Source organism: Pogona vitticeps, chromosome 2 (assembly GCF_051106095.1).
Source record: "Pogona vitticeps strain Pit_001003342236 chromosome 2, PviZW2.1, whole genome shotgun sequence".
NCBI classification, from domain to species: Eukaryota; Metazoa; Chordata; class Lepidosauria; order Squamata; family Agamidae; genus Pogona; species Pogona vitticeps.
The window spans coordinates 9,185,651-9,199,848 of NC_135784.1; the positions used below are offsets into that span (position 1 = coordinate 9,185,651).

The window sequence follows — 14,198 nt, forward strand, 5'->3', positions numbered from 1 at the left end:
TTGGTTGGGGAGAAGGGGCGTTCTTAAGCTTCTCAAGAGCTGGTTTGGGGTCCCAGGAATGACCCAGGTTGAAGAAATCTCAGCTGCCTACTTCAAGCGGTCAAGGGGACATTCACCAAGGTCCCTCTCCCACTGTTGTTTCCAGACCTTGTGTTTGCTGGTGTAATGGGAACGGCCTTGTGCAAAGTACTTGTGTTCTATGAACACATTGTCAGGTTGTTCCCAGTGATGGCTCCAGAAACAGTGTCAGGTAAGGCTGTTGCAAGCCAGACTGGAGTAGGTTTGTTGCTTGGAGTTTCAGGGGAGGCTTCTGGAGTTCCTATTTGGCTCTTCTCTCCCCCTGAAGAGTTGCCCTGGGTGGAGGGCTGATCTTCCACATCTGCAGCGCCAGCTGTTTTCTCCCGTGGGGAGCCAGGAGGTTTCAAAATTCCTAGTGACCCCTCCAAAGAATGTGAGGGACTTGCATGTCAAAGGGCCATTGCCCCATTGGGGTGTCCCCTTGCAGGCCACCCCTCATTCCCCCACCCATTGGTCACAGCTCTGCTGACAGGGCACAGGAGAGGGTCCCCCCAAAAGTTCCCCCCACCAGTTCTTTAGGCACAGATGGTGCAAAACTGGAAAGGAATAGAGAAAGGCAAAAAAAATTCCAAAAAATATAGATGCACTTAGATTGGGAGAGATTCTGGAGAAAGATGGATCTTCCCTTTGCTCCAGCAATATGCCAAAAGAAGACAGTTAAGAATGCTGGGAGAGGAGGGACAGGTGAAAATTTTCCTTATTTTTTTCCCCAAAATGATATAAATCACCGTCAGGGAGGGGAGAAGCCCTGGCACTTGGCTAGGAGTTTCTGAGCTAGGGAGAAATCTGCTGGACGAGGGATGCAGGTCAACCACGTCCCCTGGCCAAGCCTGTCACAAGGGGACCTTCATGCATCGGGGCTCCTTCCTGACTACCCACCGGACACTTCCTAGATGGAAAAGGAGCTTCAGTGGAGAGAGTAGTCTGCAGACAAGCCATGGTGCCGAAAGTTTATTTCAAAACAAGGGTGGGTGTTGTAACTTGGCCTCTTCCCAAAAATCTGAAAAGGGAGACAGAGGCTACCTTTGGAGTCAGGGAATGTCGCTTCCTCGGACAGGTCGCTGCTGAGGTTTCTGACGACCAATTCCTAGACAAAGCCACAACTGTTCGGTTGATGATATCGACTCTGCAGCCTTCCACCTCCTGCTGTATGCTGTGCTAATTTGTGTACTTTCATTCAACAATCTCCGACACACTCTCCTAGATGTTGAGTTGGATAAACACTTTGGCAAGATTGAGGTCTATAGAGCCTGTGTCCTGAGCACACTCCTGTACTGCAGTGAGTCCTGGACCCTTTGCGCACGGCAGGAGAGGAAGATGAACACGTTCCAGCTTCCTCAAATGCATTTTTAGTATCACCTGGGAGGACAGAGTTCCAAACAGAGTAGTCCTAGAATGAGCTGGAATTTTTAGCATTACTGAAACAGTGGTGTCTACGCTGGCTTGGGCAGGTCGTGAGAATGGCTGATGGTCGAATTCCAAAAGATCTCCTGTATGGAGAATGAGTGCAGGGAAATCGCCCCAGAGGGAGACCACAGCTGTGATACAAGGACAGGTGAAAGTGGGATCTGAAGGCCTTAGGAATAGACCTCAGCAGGTGGGAAACCCTGACATCTGAGTGTTCAGCCTGGGGGCAGGCGGTGCATCACGGCCTTTCCCAATCTGAAGAGACCCTTGTCCAGCAGGCCGAGGCAAAGAGGAAGCCACAAAAGCAGCAAAATCCGGGAGGTGGACAGGGGACAGATTGGATTTGTCTTCCCAGTCTCTCGAGACTGAAGGATGCCTAAAAAAGAAAGAGGAATAGGCTCCTGTGGAGATGATGTCTTTGTGGAAAACGGAGGTATGGAGGGAGACCCCACCTAGGAGGGCAAGAAAAGGGGGAGGGCAATGGAGGGGCTGAGGGGGGAGGTCCCATCCAAGCGGACAAGGGGTAGGACTGGGAGTTGGGGGGGGAAGAGGAGGGGCCAAGCTGGGGGGCCCTCCCCCACGATTTCCTGGAAAAGGGGAGAAAGGGAATTGCATCCCCACGTGGAGGACGCAGGAAAGGCCAAGGTAGGTGACCGACCAGGCGGGTCTTGGGGTCGGTGGAGGGACTCCTGCGGGGGGGGGGATGAGGGGGGAAGAGAGAGGCCCCAGTGTGGAGGGGGAAGGGCAAGTCGAGGGGGGGCAGAGGAGGGATGGAGCTCCCCCCCATGCGATCCGGGGTCTACAGGTGGAAAGCGAAGGGGAGGGAAGGATCCCTCGGCCTCCCCCCCTTTCGGAACCCCCCCTCGGCGGAACCCCTGCGCGAAGGGGAGGCAGACGAGGGGGGGGACATGTCCTTGGGGGGCGGGCAAGAGACAGGGTGATCCCCCCCCCGGGGAACCCTGGCGCTTTTGAGGACCGGGCGGGAGGCGAGCGGCGCGACCCGAAGCGGGAAGCGGTGCCGGAGGGAGGGGGAGGAGGACCCGCCAAGCTCGGGAATTCTCCGGGACTCTTTTTGCCCCCCCCCAAAAGGAGGAAAAGACCGGATGGGAATGGGGGGGTCGAGAGGGAGGGACGTTGAAAAACGGTGTTGAGGACCCACCCTTCCGAGAGGAAAGCCTCCCCCCCCCCGGGTGAGGAGGATCGCCTAGCGTGCCGAGAAGACAGTGGGGCTAATCGGGATCGGGGGGGGGTTTGGAGGGACCCCCCCAGGCAGGGGTTGGGGAGGGAGGCGCCCCTTCCGGTCCCGAGGGCGAGGGACGTGCGAGGCGGGGCTCCGGGGGGGGGGGAGAGACATAAGGAACGGCCCAGATCTACCGTCCGGAGCGCTGACCCCTCCCCTCCGAGCTGCCAACTTCTCTCCCCCCAATTTATTTTACCAACCCTCCCCCCCCAACCTCCTTCCTGATACAGACCGGATGGAGACCCTCTTGGCTCCAGCTCGAGATGTGAAGATTTCCAGGACGTTTCCCTCTCGAGCTGGAAGAAGCCTGTGGGGGTGGGAGAAGCAGAGCTCAGTGGGTAGAGCAGGGCAGCCTTCCTTCTCCAGGGCTGCCAGAGGAGACCCCCCTCTCTTTTTCTTTGCTTGAACTTAAAAGGGTCTGCACTGAGACTGGATCCAAAAAGTGCTTTTTTTGGAGGGGAAGGAAGAAGGAAGGTTCTCCTCTGAGAGAGATCCTTTCAATAACCTTTCAGGTGGTCCTTACAGCAAGATGGTGTTGATCTAGAGGTTGGAAGGGCGTCCTCTCCCAGCCCTTCCAAAAAACTATTTGCGGGGGAGGAGAGACATCCTTAACAGGAAGAATCACTCCCTTGTGGCCCAACCCTTCCTAGGTCTCCTTTGCTGGCTGTAGGGACATCAAGTCCAAGTCATGGAGACAGTGGATGATAGGATGTGTATCAGAGAGCCACGTGAGGTTGTCTTGCTTTCAGGTGAAGGGAGACCGTCCCCTCCTATGTATAACCACCACTATGTATAACCACTGAGCTTTCCCTCCTCTTGCGTTGCCTTCCTTTTCTCTGTGCTGTCCCAGAAAGAGTGTTTCGTCTCCTCCAAGCCAAGCCCAGGAGACCAGGACTGGAAACCGTTCAAGACAACCGCTTAGGATAGGACGAAGTCCTTCACCCTGACCTTACCTTTGTCTTAAATCTGAATGGAGGACAAGCTGTGGAGAGCGTTCGGTGTTCTGGCCATGATTTTCATGTAGAACAGGCCATTTTAGAGTTGAAAGTTGAGATCTAATGGGATCAAGGTTGGGGTGAAAGCTCCATGATTTGATGCAAAAATCAGCAAGGCACAAAACATGCTTCAATGTAATTTTCTCTTCAGGCCTCATTGAATCGAGCGTTAGCCTCTTTTTTAAAGAAACTGGAAGCGATCCACCTCTCACTTCGTATTCCTGACCAGCCAGGGAGCATGTGTTGCACTTAAATGTATTTAATAACCCCAAGATTTCAAAGAGATGTGATAAATTGGTGTGCTGAGCCATCCAAATACTGGGTGTGGGGAAACAAGGGTTCCCAGCCCCTCAGAGGTTTTATAAAACACATTGAAAGAATCAGAAATGTTGTGTCCTACAAGCATACCAATAAGCAGATTCCATTCATCTTTCTTTGCTTTCTTCCAGGGATCATGTGACTTCAAACATCCTTAAAAGTGCTATATGTCAAGAAGTGGTGAGATCTTTCATGGCCGTATCACTGGCACAAAGATTAATTGTTACATTTATTAGTTACTTCATGGGTATAATACCTCTACAGCTGGCTATGCTGGGCGGAGAAGCTTGGAGCTGGAGTCAAAATATTTGACTCGATTGATTTGGTGTTCATGCAAGAATACTGCTGTTTTTCACATTGAATGTTGAAACTGATGAAAGAGAAAGCACGTAATGATTGCTGTTCTTCGATGTGGCAGAGAGACTCGTCATCCCGCCTTCTGCTAATCCATCATGAGTAACGAAGCGATAGGAAGGCACTGCGGGGCTTGTAGCAGCGGTGGAATCATGTGTGATTGGCCCCATAGGGCCAGGTCCCCTAGGTCCAGACCTTCATTATCTGCCACTGTGAGCGGATATTCATGTACAGTGGTGCCTCGCTAGATGATGATAATCCATCCCACTGAAATCGCTGTTTAGCGAAATCATTGTCTAGCGAAATGCTTTTCCCCATTGGAATACATTGAAACCTGTTTGATGCGTTCCAATGGGGAAGAATCGTCATTGTCTAGCAAAGATCAGCCATAGGAAAGCTGCTTTGTGAACCATCGATCAGCTGTTTAAATCGCTGTCTTGTGAAGCTTAAGTCCTGAAAACACCTGTTTGCGAGCATGGAGGGAGCCGTCAAAATCATTGTGTAGCAAAAATCGATTTGCGAAGCAGGGACCAAACATTGTCCAGTGAAATTCCCTCATAGAAATCACTGTTTTGCGAATTGCTATAGCTATCGCAAAAAGCCAATGTCTAGTTAAAAAACTGTTATGCGGGGTAACTGTTTAGCGGGGCACCACTGTACAAATACCCCCATCTCTACTATAGCTTCTATGGTGGGGAGAGAAGCTTGGTGACCACACACACTGGGGTCTGAGAGACTGAGAGAAAGTTCTCAGCTCTTTAAAAGCAGATGGAGTTGAGTGTCATCAGCACACTGATGGTACCAGACCACAAAATCTTGGACAGCCACTTCCAGGTTTTTCATGTCTCTGTGAAATAGGATGGGGAATCATGGAACCCTGACGCGAATGGTTGAGGGGTTGAAGAGGAGTCCCCCAGAAACACTACCATTTACAAAGTGACACCACATAAGGGACAATCCTAGAAACTGACTCCTTTTTTCATCAGTTCACCACTTCTCACCCAAATGCAAAGCAACTGTCAGGACTGTTTTTCAACCAGTCTGAACGGTAGTGAGCATAAGAGGGTGGTCCTGTAAACCATCTTGATGGGTGCCGTTTCTGTTGTCAACATTCAGGCTAACCTTTGCCATGTGAGAGTTTGCATCCTTTTTCCTGCTGGCAATGAGGGCATGGTGTTGTACTGCAATAGTCTTCAGTACTGGGCTACTCCCTAGCTTTTGGAATCCTGTGTACAGAAGCACAACAGTCCACATTTATAAACTGAAGGTGTTGCTTTTAAGAACTGAATTATCCTACAAGTTGAAATAGGAAAGGAAGAGTGGTCCATCAGTTCATATATGCAGGGTAAAAATCAAATAAATAAATAAGAGGGAAAACAATTGGAGATTATGGATTATGGTTTCTCTACTAGAGGTAGGATACAAAAATGATATAATAGAAATTGACATGGTTTCATTGCCACATATTTAAAACTTTCTTGCTCAGTTTTTGATACTTGATTTGAAACAGTCACTAGATAGAACTCTTATGCCGCTTCTCTACTTCGTTTGCATGCATCGACTTGTTCAAGAAACAATGAAATAGAAAACTCCTCTAGACACATGTTTGGCCTCTTCTGAAAGGGGTGTGACTCTTAAAGGGGATTTAGTAGAGGAGGGTTACTTTGGAAAGGTGGAAATAGTTGTCTGATGTCACTCGGAATAAAACCCCAACTAGGTAAATCAGGATAGACCCACAAGCTTCTCTAATCTTGGAGTTTCATCTATCAAGGAAGTCCCATCATCTTTGAGTTCCATCTATCAAGGAATTAGGATTCAGTCCAAAAGTCAAGTAGTTTAGCTTGGGAAGGGAAGTCTACTCTAAAAGAAAAACAGATGTAGCTTAGGGTGCTTAGGAGGGTAGGAGCTTCGAAGATGAAACAGGGCATGATGCCTTCTGCTTCTGTACTGAACTGAGGAATATTTCCACTTTTATTTCAGGTAAAAAAAGGAAAACAAGGAAACAAATCAGCATGAAATAGGGAAAATGAAGTTTGGAAATAAAACGGATCATAAAGGGGACCAGAGAAGTGAATGAAAAAAACAGTGATAAGAAATCCTCTGCATCTTTGGCCTCTGATGTTTTTGAGACTCTCAATCCAGTGATCATCACAAAAGAAAAAAGAAGAAGGGACAGACCAGTCTGTGGGGTAATAGCAAGTACAAGCCTATCTTTCAAAGAGGTTGCAAACACCACCTGTAGTATGGTGGATCTTGTATAAAGATTTGAATCACCCAGCGGGCAGACGTCCTATACAAATAAAGATTCTTGGTATGAGTAGACATCAACTTTTACATGAAAGAACCCAGACAGAAAAGAAACTATAAATGCATGGAATTGGGAAGAGCTTCAGCATGAACAGTAAGCTTAGTTCCCATCAATGGGTCTACACAGGGGAGAAACCATTTACATGCATTGAATGTGGGAAGAGCTTCAGTCGTAGCAATGACCTGAGTTCACACCAAAGGAGCCACACAGGGGAGAAACCATATACGTGCCTGGAATGTGGAAAGAGCTTCAGTCAGAGGTGGTACCTAAAATCTCATCAAAGGACCCATACAGGGGAGAAACCATATACGTGCCTTGAGTGTGGAAAGAGCTTCAGTCAGAGTGGGTACCTACATCGACATCAAAGGATTCACACAGGAGAAAAACCTTATCTCTGCTTGGAATGTGGAAAGAGCTTCACTGACAGTGGAACATATAGTAAACATCAAAGAATTCACACAGGAGAGAAACCATACATGTGCATGGAATGTGGAAAGAGCTTCGGGTCAAGTAGACATCTGAGTTCACATGAAATAACACACACAGGGATGAAACCATATAAATGCTTAGAATGTGGGAAATGCTTTAGTCGGAATTGGCAACTACGTTCACATCAAATAATCCACACTGGAGAGAAACCACATCTGTGTACGGTATGTGGAAAGAGCTTCAGTCGGAGCAGTAGCCTTCGTTCACATCAAACAACACACACAGGGGACAAACCATATACATGCCCTGAATGTGGAAAGAGCTTCAGTTCGAAGTGGTACCTACCGTCACATCAAAGGACCCACACAGGAGAGAAACCATATACATGCCTTGAATGTGGAAAGAGCTTCAATCAGAGGGGGTGCCTACAATTACATCAAAGGACCCATACAGGGGAGAAACCATACAAATGCATGGAATGTGGGAAGAACTTCAGTGGCAGTGGATCATATGCTAAACATCAAAGAACCCACACAGGGGAGAAACCATATCAATGCATTGAGTGTGGAAAGAGCTTCAGTCAGAATGTAGATCTGTATAGACACCAAAGGATCCACACAGGGGAGAAACCATACAAGTGCTTTGAATGTGGGAAGAACTTCAGAGACCATCGATCTAAGGCTAAACATCAAGGAACTCATACTGGGGAGAAACCATACAAGTGCATGGAATGTGGGAAGAGCTTCCAGCGGAGTGGACATCTACAGCAACATCAAAGAATCCACACAGGGGAGAAACCATATATGTGCATGGAATGTGGGAAGAGCTTCAATCACAACGGAAAACTGCATTGCCATCAAAGGACCCACAAGGAGAGAAACCACATCAATGCATGGAATGTGGAAAGAGTTTCCATCACAGGAGTAGCCTTCAGCCACATCAAGGACCTCACACAGGAACACGGAATGCATGGAATATATAAAGACCTTCATCTGGAAGGATAACTCTGCCTGGCAGAAGACAACACACACAGAATGCAAATGACTGGACTTCGTTTCTTCACCAGGTCTCCTGAAGTTAACTTTGTCGGGTTTTATACCCAGGCAATGCACAATACACAATCAGGTCACATGCTTACAATGTAATGTCAACGATTCTGGCCAAGGATATGATGTGGAATCAGCTTTCACAACAGTGGGGTGTTTTAATTAAAACATTGTGTTGTTTTAACAGTGGGTTGTTGAATTAAGCCTTCAAGAACTGACAAAATAACACATAGAAATCCTCTTTCAAAGTTTTCATATTCTTTCATCCATCTGGTGGGTGAAGCTTCCAGGATAACCGGACCTTCTTCCATGTGGGGGGTGGGATTATATGTATATATTTGCAGACACCCTGTGCTTTCAGTATCTGCTCTGGAAATGGGCCTCTGTCTTCTGCTGGCCTTCTTCTGCTGTGTTGGGCCTCGGAAAAGACCATAGAAATAAGTGAGGCCCACAATGAGAGTGGAAGTGAATTGGTCTGAAACTGTGTTCTGTATGTGACTTTTAAAAATCTCCTTTGCCTTTGAAAGAGGTGAATAAATGTCTTCTTGTAGAATTGGCTATAAGTGAATCACTTCCTTGAGGAATCACAGACCTCCTGGCTATCAGAAAATTGGAAGCCTTTCCAGGTAGAGCAGGCAGAAATTCCACCCTCTGAGGAGGTAACCGAGAACAGTCATTTTCTGCAGGTATCATAAATGTAAAAGGGGCACTTTATAGATTGAGATATCCATCTCACAGTGAACAGGAATCCAGTTTCCTCTGTTAATGTTGTATTTGGGATCCAAAGATTTATTGAGGATATAGTAGCAGGATGGCATTCTTCAGTCTTGAGAGATTATGGTAATGTGCTCTGAAGAGAGGACTTCTAACAGCGTCTCGTGCGGCTGAGAAGGCCAATTCAAGAGTGACCATCCCTTCCACACTGAAGACAAACACAATCTGTCCCCTGCCCAGCTCCCTGATTTTGCTGCTTTCGTGACTTCCTCTTTGCCTCGGTCTGCTGGACAAGGGTCTCTTCAAATTGGGAGAGGCTGTGATGCACCACCTGCCTCCAGGTGAATGCTCAGATGTCAGGGTTTCCCATCTGTTGAGGTTCATTTCTAAAGCCTTCAGATCCCACTTGCAGATATCCTTGTATCGCAGCTGTGGTCTCGCTGTGCAGCTATTTTCCTGCACTAATTCTCCATACAGGAGATCTTTTGGAATCCAACCATCAGCTATTCTCATGACATGCCCGAGCCAACACAGACATCACTGTTTCAGTAATGTATACATGCTAAAAATTCCAGCTCGATCTAGGACTACTCTACTCTGTATAGTAGTGGAAAGGTAGAAATGGGGTGGCAAGTATATTTTAATGTACCATCATTTTTCCATGAAAATAAGACCTAACCTGAAAATAAGCCCTGGTAGGATTTTTTGGGATGTTCGTCATAGAAGCCCTGCCCCCAAAATAAGCCCCAGTTAAGTGAAACCCTGCCCTCCAACCTTGTGCAACAACCAGTAGAAGATGACACGACTGTATTTGAATAAATGTAGATCATTGTACCTGGAAAGAATAAAACATTCCCTGAAAATAAGCCCTAATGTGTTTTTTTTATGCAAAAAATAATAAAAGACCCCTGTCTTATTCCCTGGGAAACACAGTGTTACTGTCAATTCCCTCCGCTTCCGAAATAGTAAGTGTGGTGTTTGCCCTTGTGGCCCCCTCCCTTGTGTTTTCTTTTGCTCACAAAAGCTCACGTCATGTATTCTTCTCTCTGCCACCGGTGGATTACTTCAATCCACAATATAAATGATGTTTGCCTGAACACTTGTCTTGTGAACAGAAAGAGAACTTATTTATGGAACAGAAGCAGATTGAATAATAACAGAAGTCCTACAGATACACATTATACATAAGCAATTCATCAGTGGTCCTCTCAGTATAGACTTCTTTTCTCTTCCAATATCATTACCAACTTCTCTACCTATTTTCCTAATCATCTCCATCTCTCTGATTAACCCTCTCTCTCTCAATATCTGTTCTCTCTCTCTCTGACTAAACAGCCCTATCGGACTCAGCTTTCTCCAGCCAAGCCTCATTAGCTGCTGACTCCGCCTCTCCAGCCCTCTCATAGGTTCATGCAAATCAGCTCATGAATAGGAATAGCATGAGCGACCTGGGCGATCGCCACAGAAAGGTCTTCAGAAGTTGTTCTTAATTGACACCAATTTCCTGATCTGTTTTCATGGCTAACAGGGTTTTTGTTGACCTAGGCTAGTTATAAAATAATATAAAATGCAATTGTTGAGTTTGTGCACAGCAGCTTCAAGCACTGTGGTTAAAAAAAACACCTGCAGAGCAAAAATTAACATTCTTCCTTTGTGTGAGTGTGTGTGTGTGTGTGTGTGTGTGTGTGTGTTTTGCCAGCAGGTGATAGCAAGTAAAATGGTTACTTGGCTGTTTTAAAAGCATTCACAGTTCAAAATATATGTACAGTTGAATAAACTCACAGTGCTTAGACATATTGGTACTTGTTACATAAAATTTGTACTTGACTTAGTTATGTTTGCATCTCATTAAAACGTAGGAGACTAAGTTTAATAAACAAACTCTCATATCCTATAACATATGTATAAAACATCTGACAGCCAGACACCTTCTGATTGGTCAGAATACTTCACTGTGAAAATATGACATTCTGCTCCTTCCCATGCAAACACGCATGTGTACGCACATGCGCGTGCACGCACACACAGAGAGTATACTCCTACTGTGTTGTATAATTACATACACCAACGATTTGAACCCAGGTCTCTTGCACCCTTCTCTCAAACCATCCACTGTGGCACACACTGTCTCCCATCATCGGGTTTTGTGTGAGACTTTTGATAACAGGCTTGTCATTGCCTTCCCACCAGGGAATGCCAGGACAAATTTGGCATTTCATGAGGAAACTACCAACTCCTAGGCTGACATCCCTTACCAATAGGGTTGGATTGAGAGAAATGCCTGCAGGTGATTTTCTTTAACATGCAGGATGTCGGAGTTATTAGGTGCCCCCCCCGACACTTGGGAAAACCTATGGGTTTGAGGTGACTGTTCCAAGGGGCACCCGGACACACACATCCCTCCTCATCAAGGAAGCGGATGAGGGCAAACGGACTCAGGTTGAATCCGGACAAGACGGGAATCTTGCGCATGGGCCACCCTGGCCTCAGTGGGTTGGGAAACCCCCTCTCCTTCGAGACAGTGAAGTGTGGCACAGTGGTTAAACCGCTGTACTGCAGCTAAAACTGCTGACGACCTGGGGTTCAAATCCCAGGTAGTTGGCTCAAGGTTGATTCACCCTTCTATCCTTCCGAGGTCGGTAAAATGAGTACCCAGCTCACTGGGCGGGGGGGGGGCAATGTGTAGCCTGCATAATTAAATTGTAAACCACCCAGAGAGTGCTTGAAGCACTATGGGGCGGTATATAAGCAACACGCTTTTCTTTTCTTTCTTTTTTTATTCCCACGAAGAGCGAGGTTCACAGGTTGGGCATCTGCCAGGAATCGGATCTCACCATGGAAACCCAGGTGGCATCTGTGGTCCAGGCAGCCCATTTCCATCTTCGGAAAATGGCCCAGCTGCATCCCTATCTAGACTTGTCCCAGTATCATAATTTTCCTGAGCTGTCAATTTTAGCTGGACGAGGGACAGCGCAAGAACTCCCTAATTCAATCCTAATATTTGAACTGGGATTATCCATGATTACCTGATTCCCTCCCTGGAGATCTGTAGCCAGATCTTGGTTCTTCCCAAAATATCCTCCAGTCTTCTTCCCCCCTAGAATCTGGGGTTAGGTCTAGACAGCTCTCCAGTATAATACATTTCGTAACCAGTATGCAAAGATGATGGCTGAGCCAAGTTTTCGAAATATCTTGACATGGCTAAGCCCAGAGGAAGTAGTTCCTTCCTCTTGTTACAGATCGTTAGGGGACGAGCTACCTCACCCAGGATCCGGAGAGTGTACCGTCTGCCTCTCAAATAAAGGCAGAAGCGCAAGGAAGAGGAGTGATAGAAAAAGAATTAAGAAAATTAGAAATTAAAGAAGAGGCTGAAGGAGGCGCAAATCAGGTGGAAAAGGAGGAGGATAAGAGGGAGATAGAAGGAGGGGGAGAGAATGAAGCATGTTGGGGGAGGGAGGAGAAAGGAGAGGAAAAAGAAGAGTTAAAGAAATGCGGAGGCCAGATTAATAACTGGGGTGAAGAAATACCCCACTCTGGCTGCCCTTCATTGGTTACCAGTTCGTTTCCACATCGACTTCAAGGTGATGATGATAACATTCAAAGCCCTAAATGGTTTAGGACCTCAGTACCTTTCAGAAGGCCTGCTCCCAGCCAGATCTGGGCAGTTGAGGGAAAGAACAGGAAACCAGGCCTTCTTGGCATTCACCTGCTGCCTGTGGAACAATCTGCCCATGGAGATCCTGTCAGAATATTGACAATTTTATAGGCCTGAAAAGGTCCAGACAGTAATGTTAATAAGCTGCCATGATGATCACCTGTGCAAGTGCTGAGTCACAGTGACTGTGAAGAAGATGGTGCAATATCTGTGTATGATGCAACACCTGTCGTGATTGGAAAGGAGATGATGCAACACCTGTCGTGATTGGACAGAAGCATCTGCTTAAGTGTATATAAGTGAACAATGTGTATGTGCTTGTATCTTCTCTTTCCTCTATACTGTTATCCTCTATGCATTTTGCCTCTATATTGCTGCCATGCTGAAGGACTGCTTCTTTGTATATTTGTATATATTTTGTAAATACACATGCCTTTGTAGAAGAAGAGTGTGGTTTTTTTCCTTCATCAGAACTCTGCAAATTACCAGCAAAAAGCTGACAGATCCGCCGGGCACCCTCGTTGGACAGGTTCAAAAGAGCATTGAAGACCCGGCTCTTCTGCCAGGCTTTTCCGGAGCACTAAGATCTCGGCCTCCCCTTTTAACCATCCTTTTTGCCATCCTCTCCATCACCCTTTTGACCACCTTTATTGTCATCTGTTTTACCCTATTTGGTTATGTGCTAATTAATTTATTTTTTATTATGTTTTAACATTGTTTTTTATAATGTTGTCAGCTGCCCAGAGTGGCAGGGTCGCCAGATGGTGTGGGATATAAATCCAATCAATCGATAAATTATGAATAAATTGGGGATAGGGGAGCCGTTGTTCATTGGGCACAAACCAGCCAGCTGATTGCAGTGAGCTGGTACTCGGAAGCCTCATTTGTCTCCTCCTTTGGTCTCCAGAGCAAAGAGGGGCCCGTCTAGAACCAAGAGTCTCCCCTCCAGTGGATCTGTGGAAATCCTGGGTGGATCCTGAGGGCTCAATCTCAGCATGTGGCAAATGTGTCATCCAAAATGGAAGGAGAGAGGGAGAGACTCCCATGCTAACGGGTGACATAAGAAGAGGGGGAGAGGGCTTGGTTGGGGGAGAAGGGGCGTCCTTAAGCTTCTCAAGTGCTGGTTTGGGGTCCCAGGAATGACCCAGGTTGAAGAAATCTCAGCTGCCAACTTCAAGCCGTCAAGGGGGCATTCACCAGTGCCCCTCTTCCACTTGTGTTTCCAGACCTTGTGTTTGCTGGTGTAATGGGAATGAAAATGTGCAAAGTACTTGTGTTCTATGAATGCGTTGCCAGCTTGTTCCCAGCGATGGCTCCAGAACCAGCATCAGGTAAGGCTGTTGCAAGCCAGACTGGAGTAGGTTTCTTGCTTGGGAGTTTCAGGGGAGGCTTCCGGAGTTCATATTTGGCTCTTCTCTGCCCCTGAAGAGTTGCTCCCGCCAACCTAGCAGTTCGAAAGCATGCAAATGCGAGTAGATAAATAGGGACCACCTCGGTGGGAAGGTAAACAGCGTTCCGTGTCTAAATCACACTGGCCATGTGACCACGGAAAGATTGTCTTCGGACAAACGCTGGCTCTATGGCTTGAAGAGCGGGATGAGCGCCGCCCCCTAGAGTCGGACACGACTGGACGCCTAAAAAAGAAAGAGGAATA

At 47.0% G+C, this 14,198-nt stretch overlaps 1 protein-coding gene and 1 long non-coding RNA gene across 2 annotated transcripts in view; both read left to right on the forward strand.

The window, feature by feature from the left end:
- Positions 1 to 2,000: 2,000 nt before the first annotated feature.
- On the forward strand, positions 2,001 to 4,220 carry LOC140703908 (uncharacterized). Its single transcript, XR_013542586.1, has 2 exons — positions 2,001 to 2,130; positions 4,170 to 4,220. It is a non-coding gene; the product is annotated as an uncharacterized LOC140703908 (long non-coding RNA).
- A 4-nt stretch (positions 4,221 to 4,224) lies between these two features.
- LOC110071558 (uncharacterized) overlaps positions 4,225 to 14,198 on the forward strand; it is a 31,510-nt gene continuing 21,536 nt past the window's right edge. Inside the window, exon 1 of the mRNA XM_078386764.1 lies at positions 4,225 to 8,130. Coding sequence (XP_078242890.1) covers positions 6,760 to 8,130 — 1,371 coding nt within the window. The 5' untranslated portion in view covers positions 4,225 to 6,759. The remainder of the gene's footprint in view (positions 8,131 to 14,198) is intronic.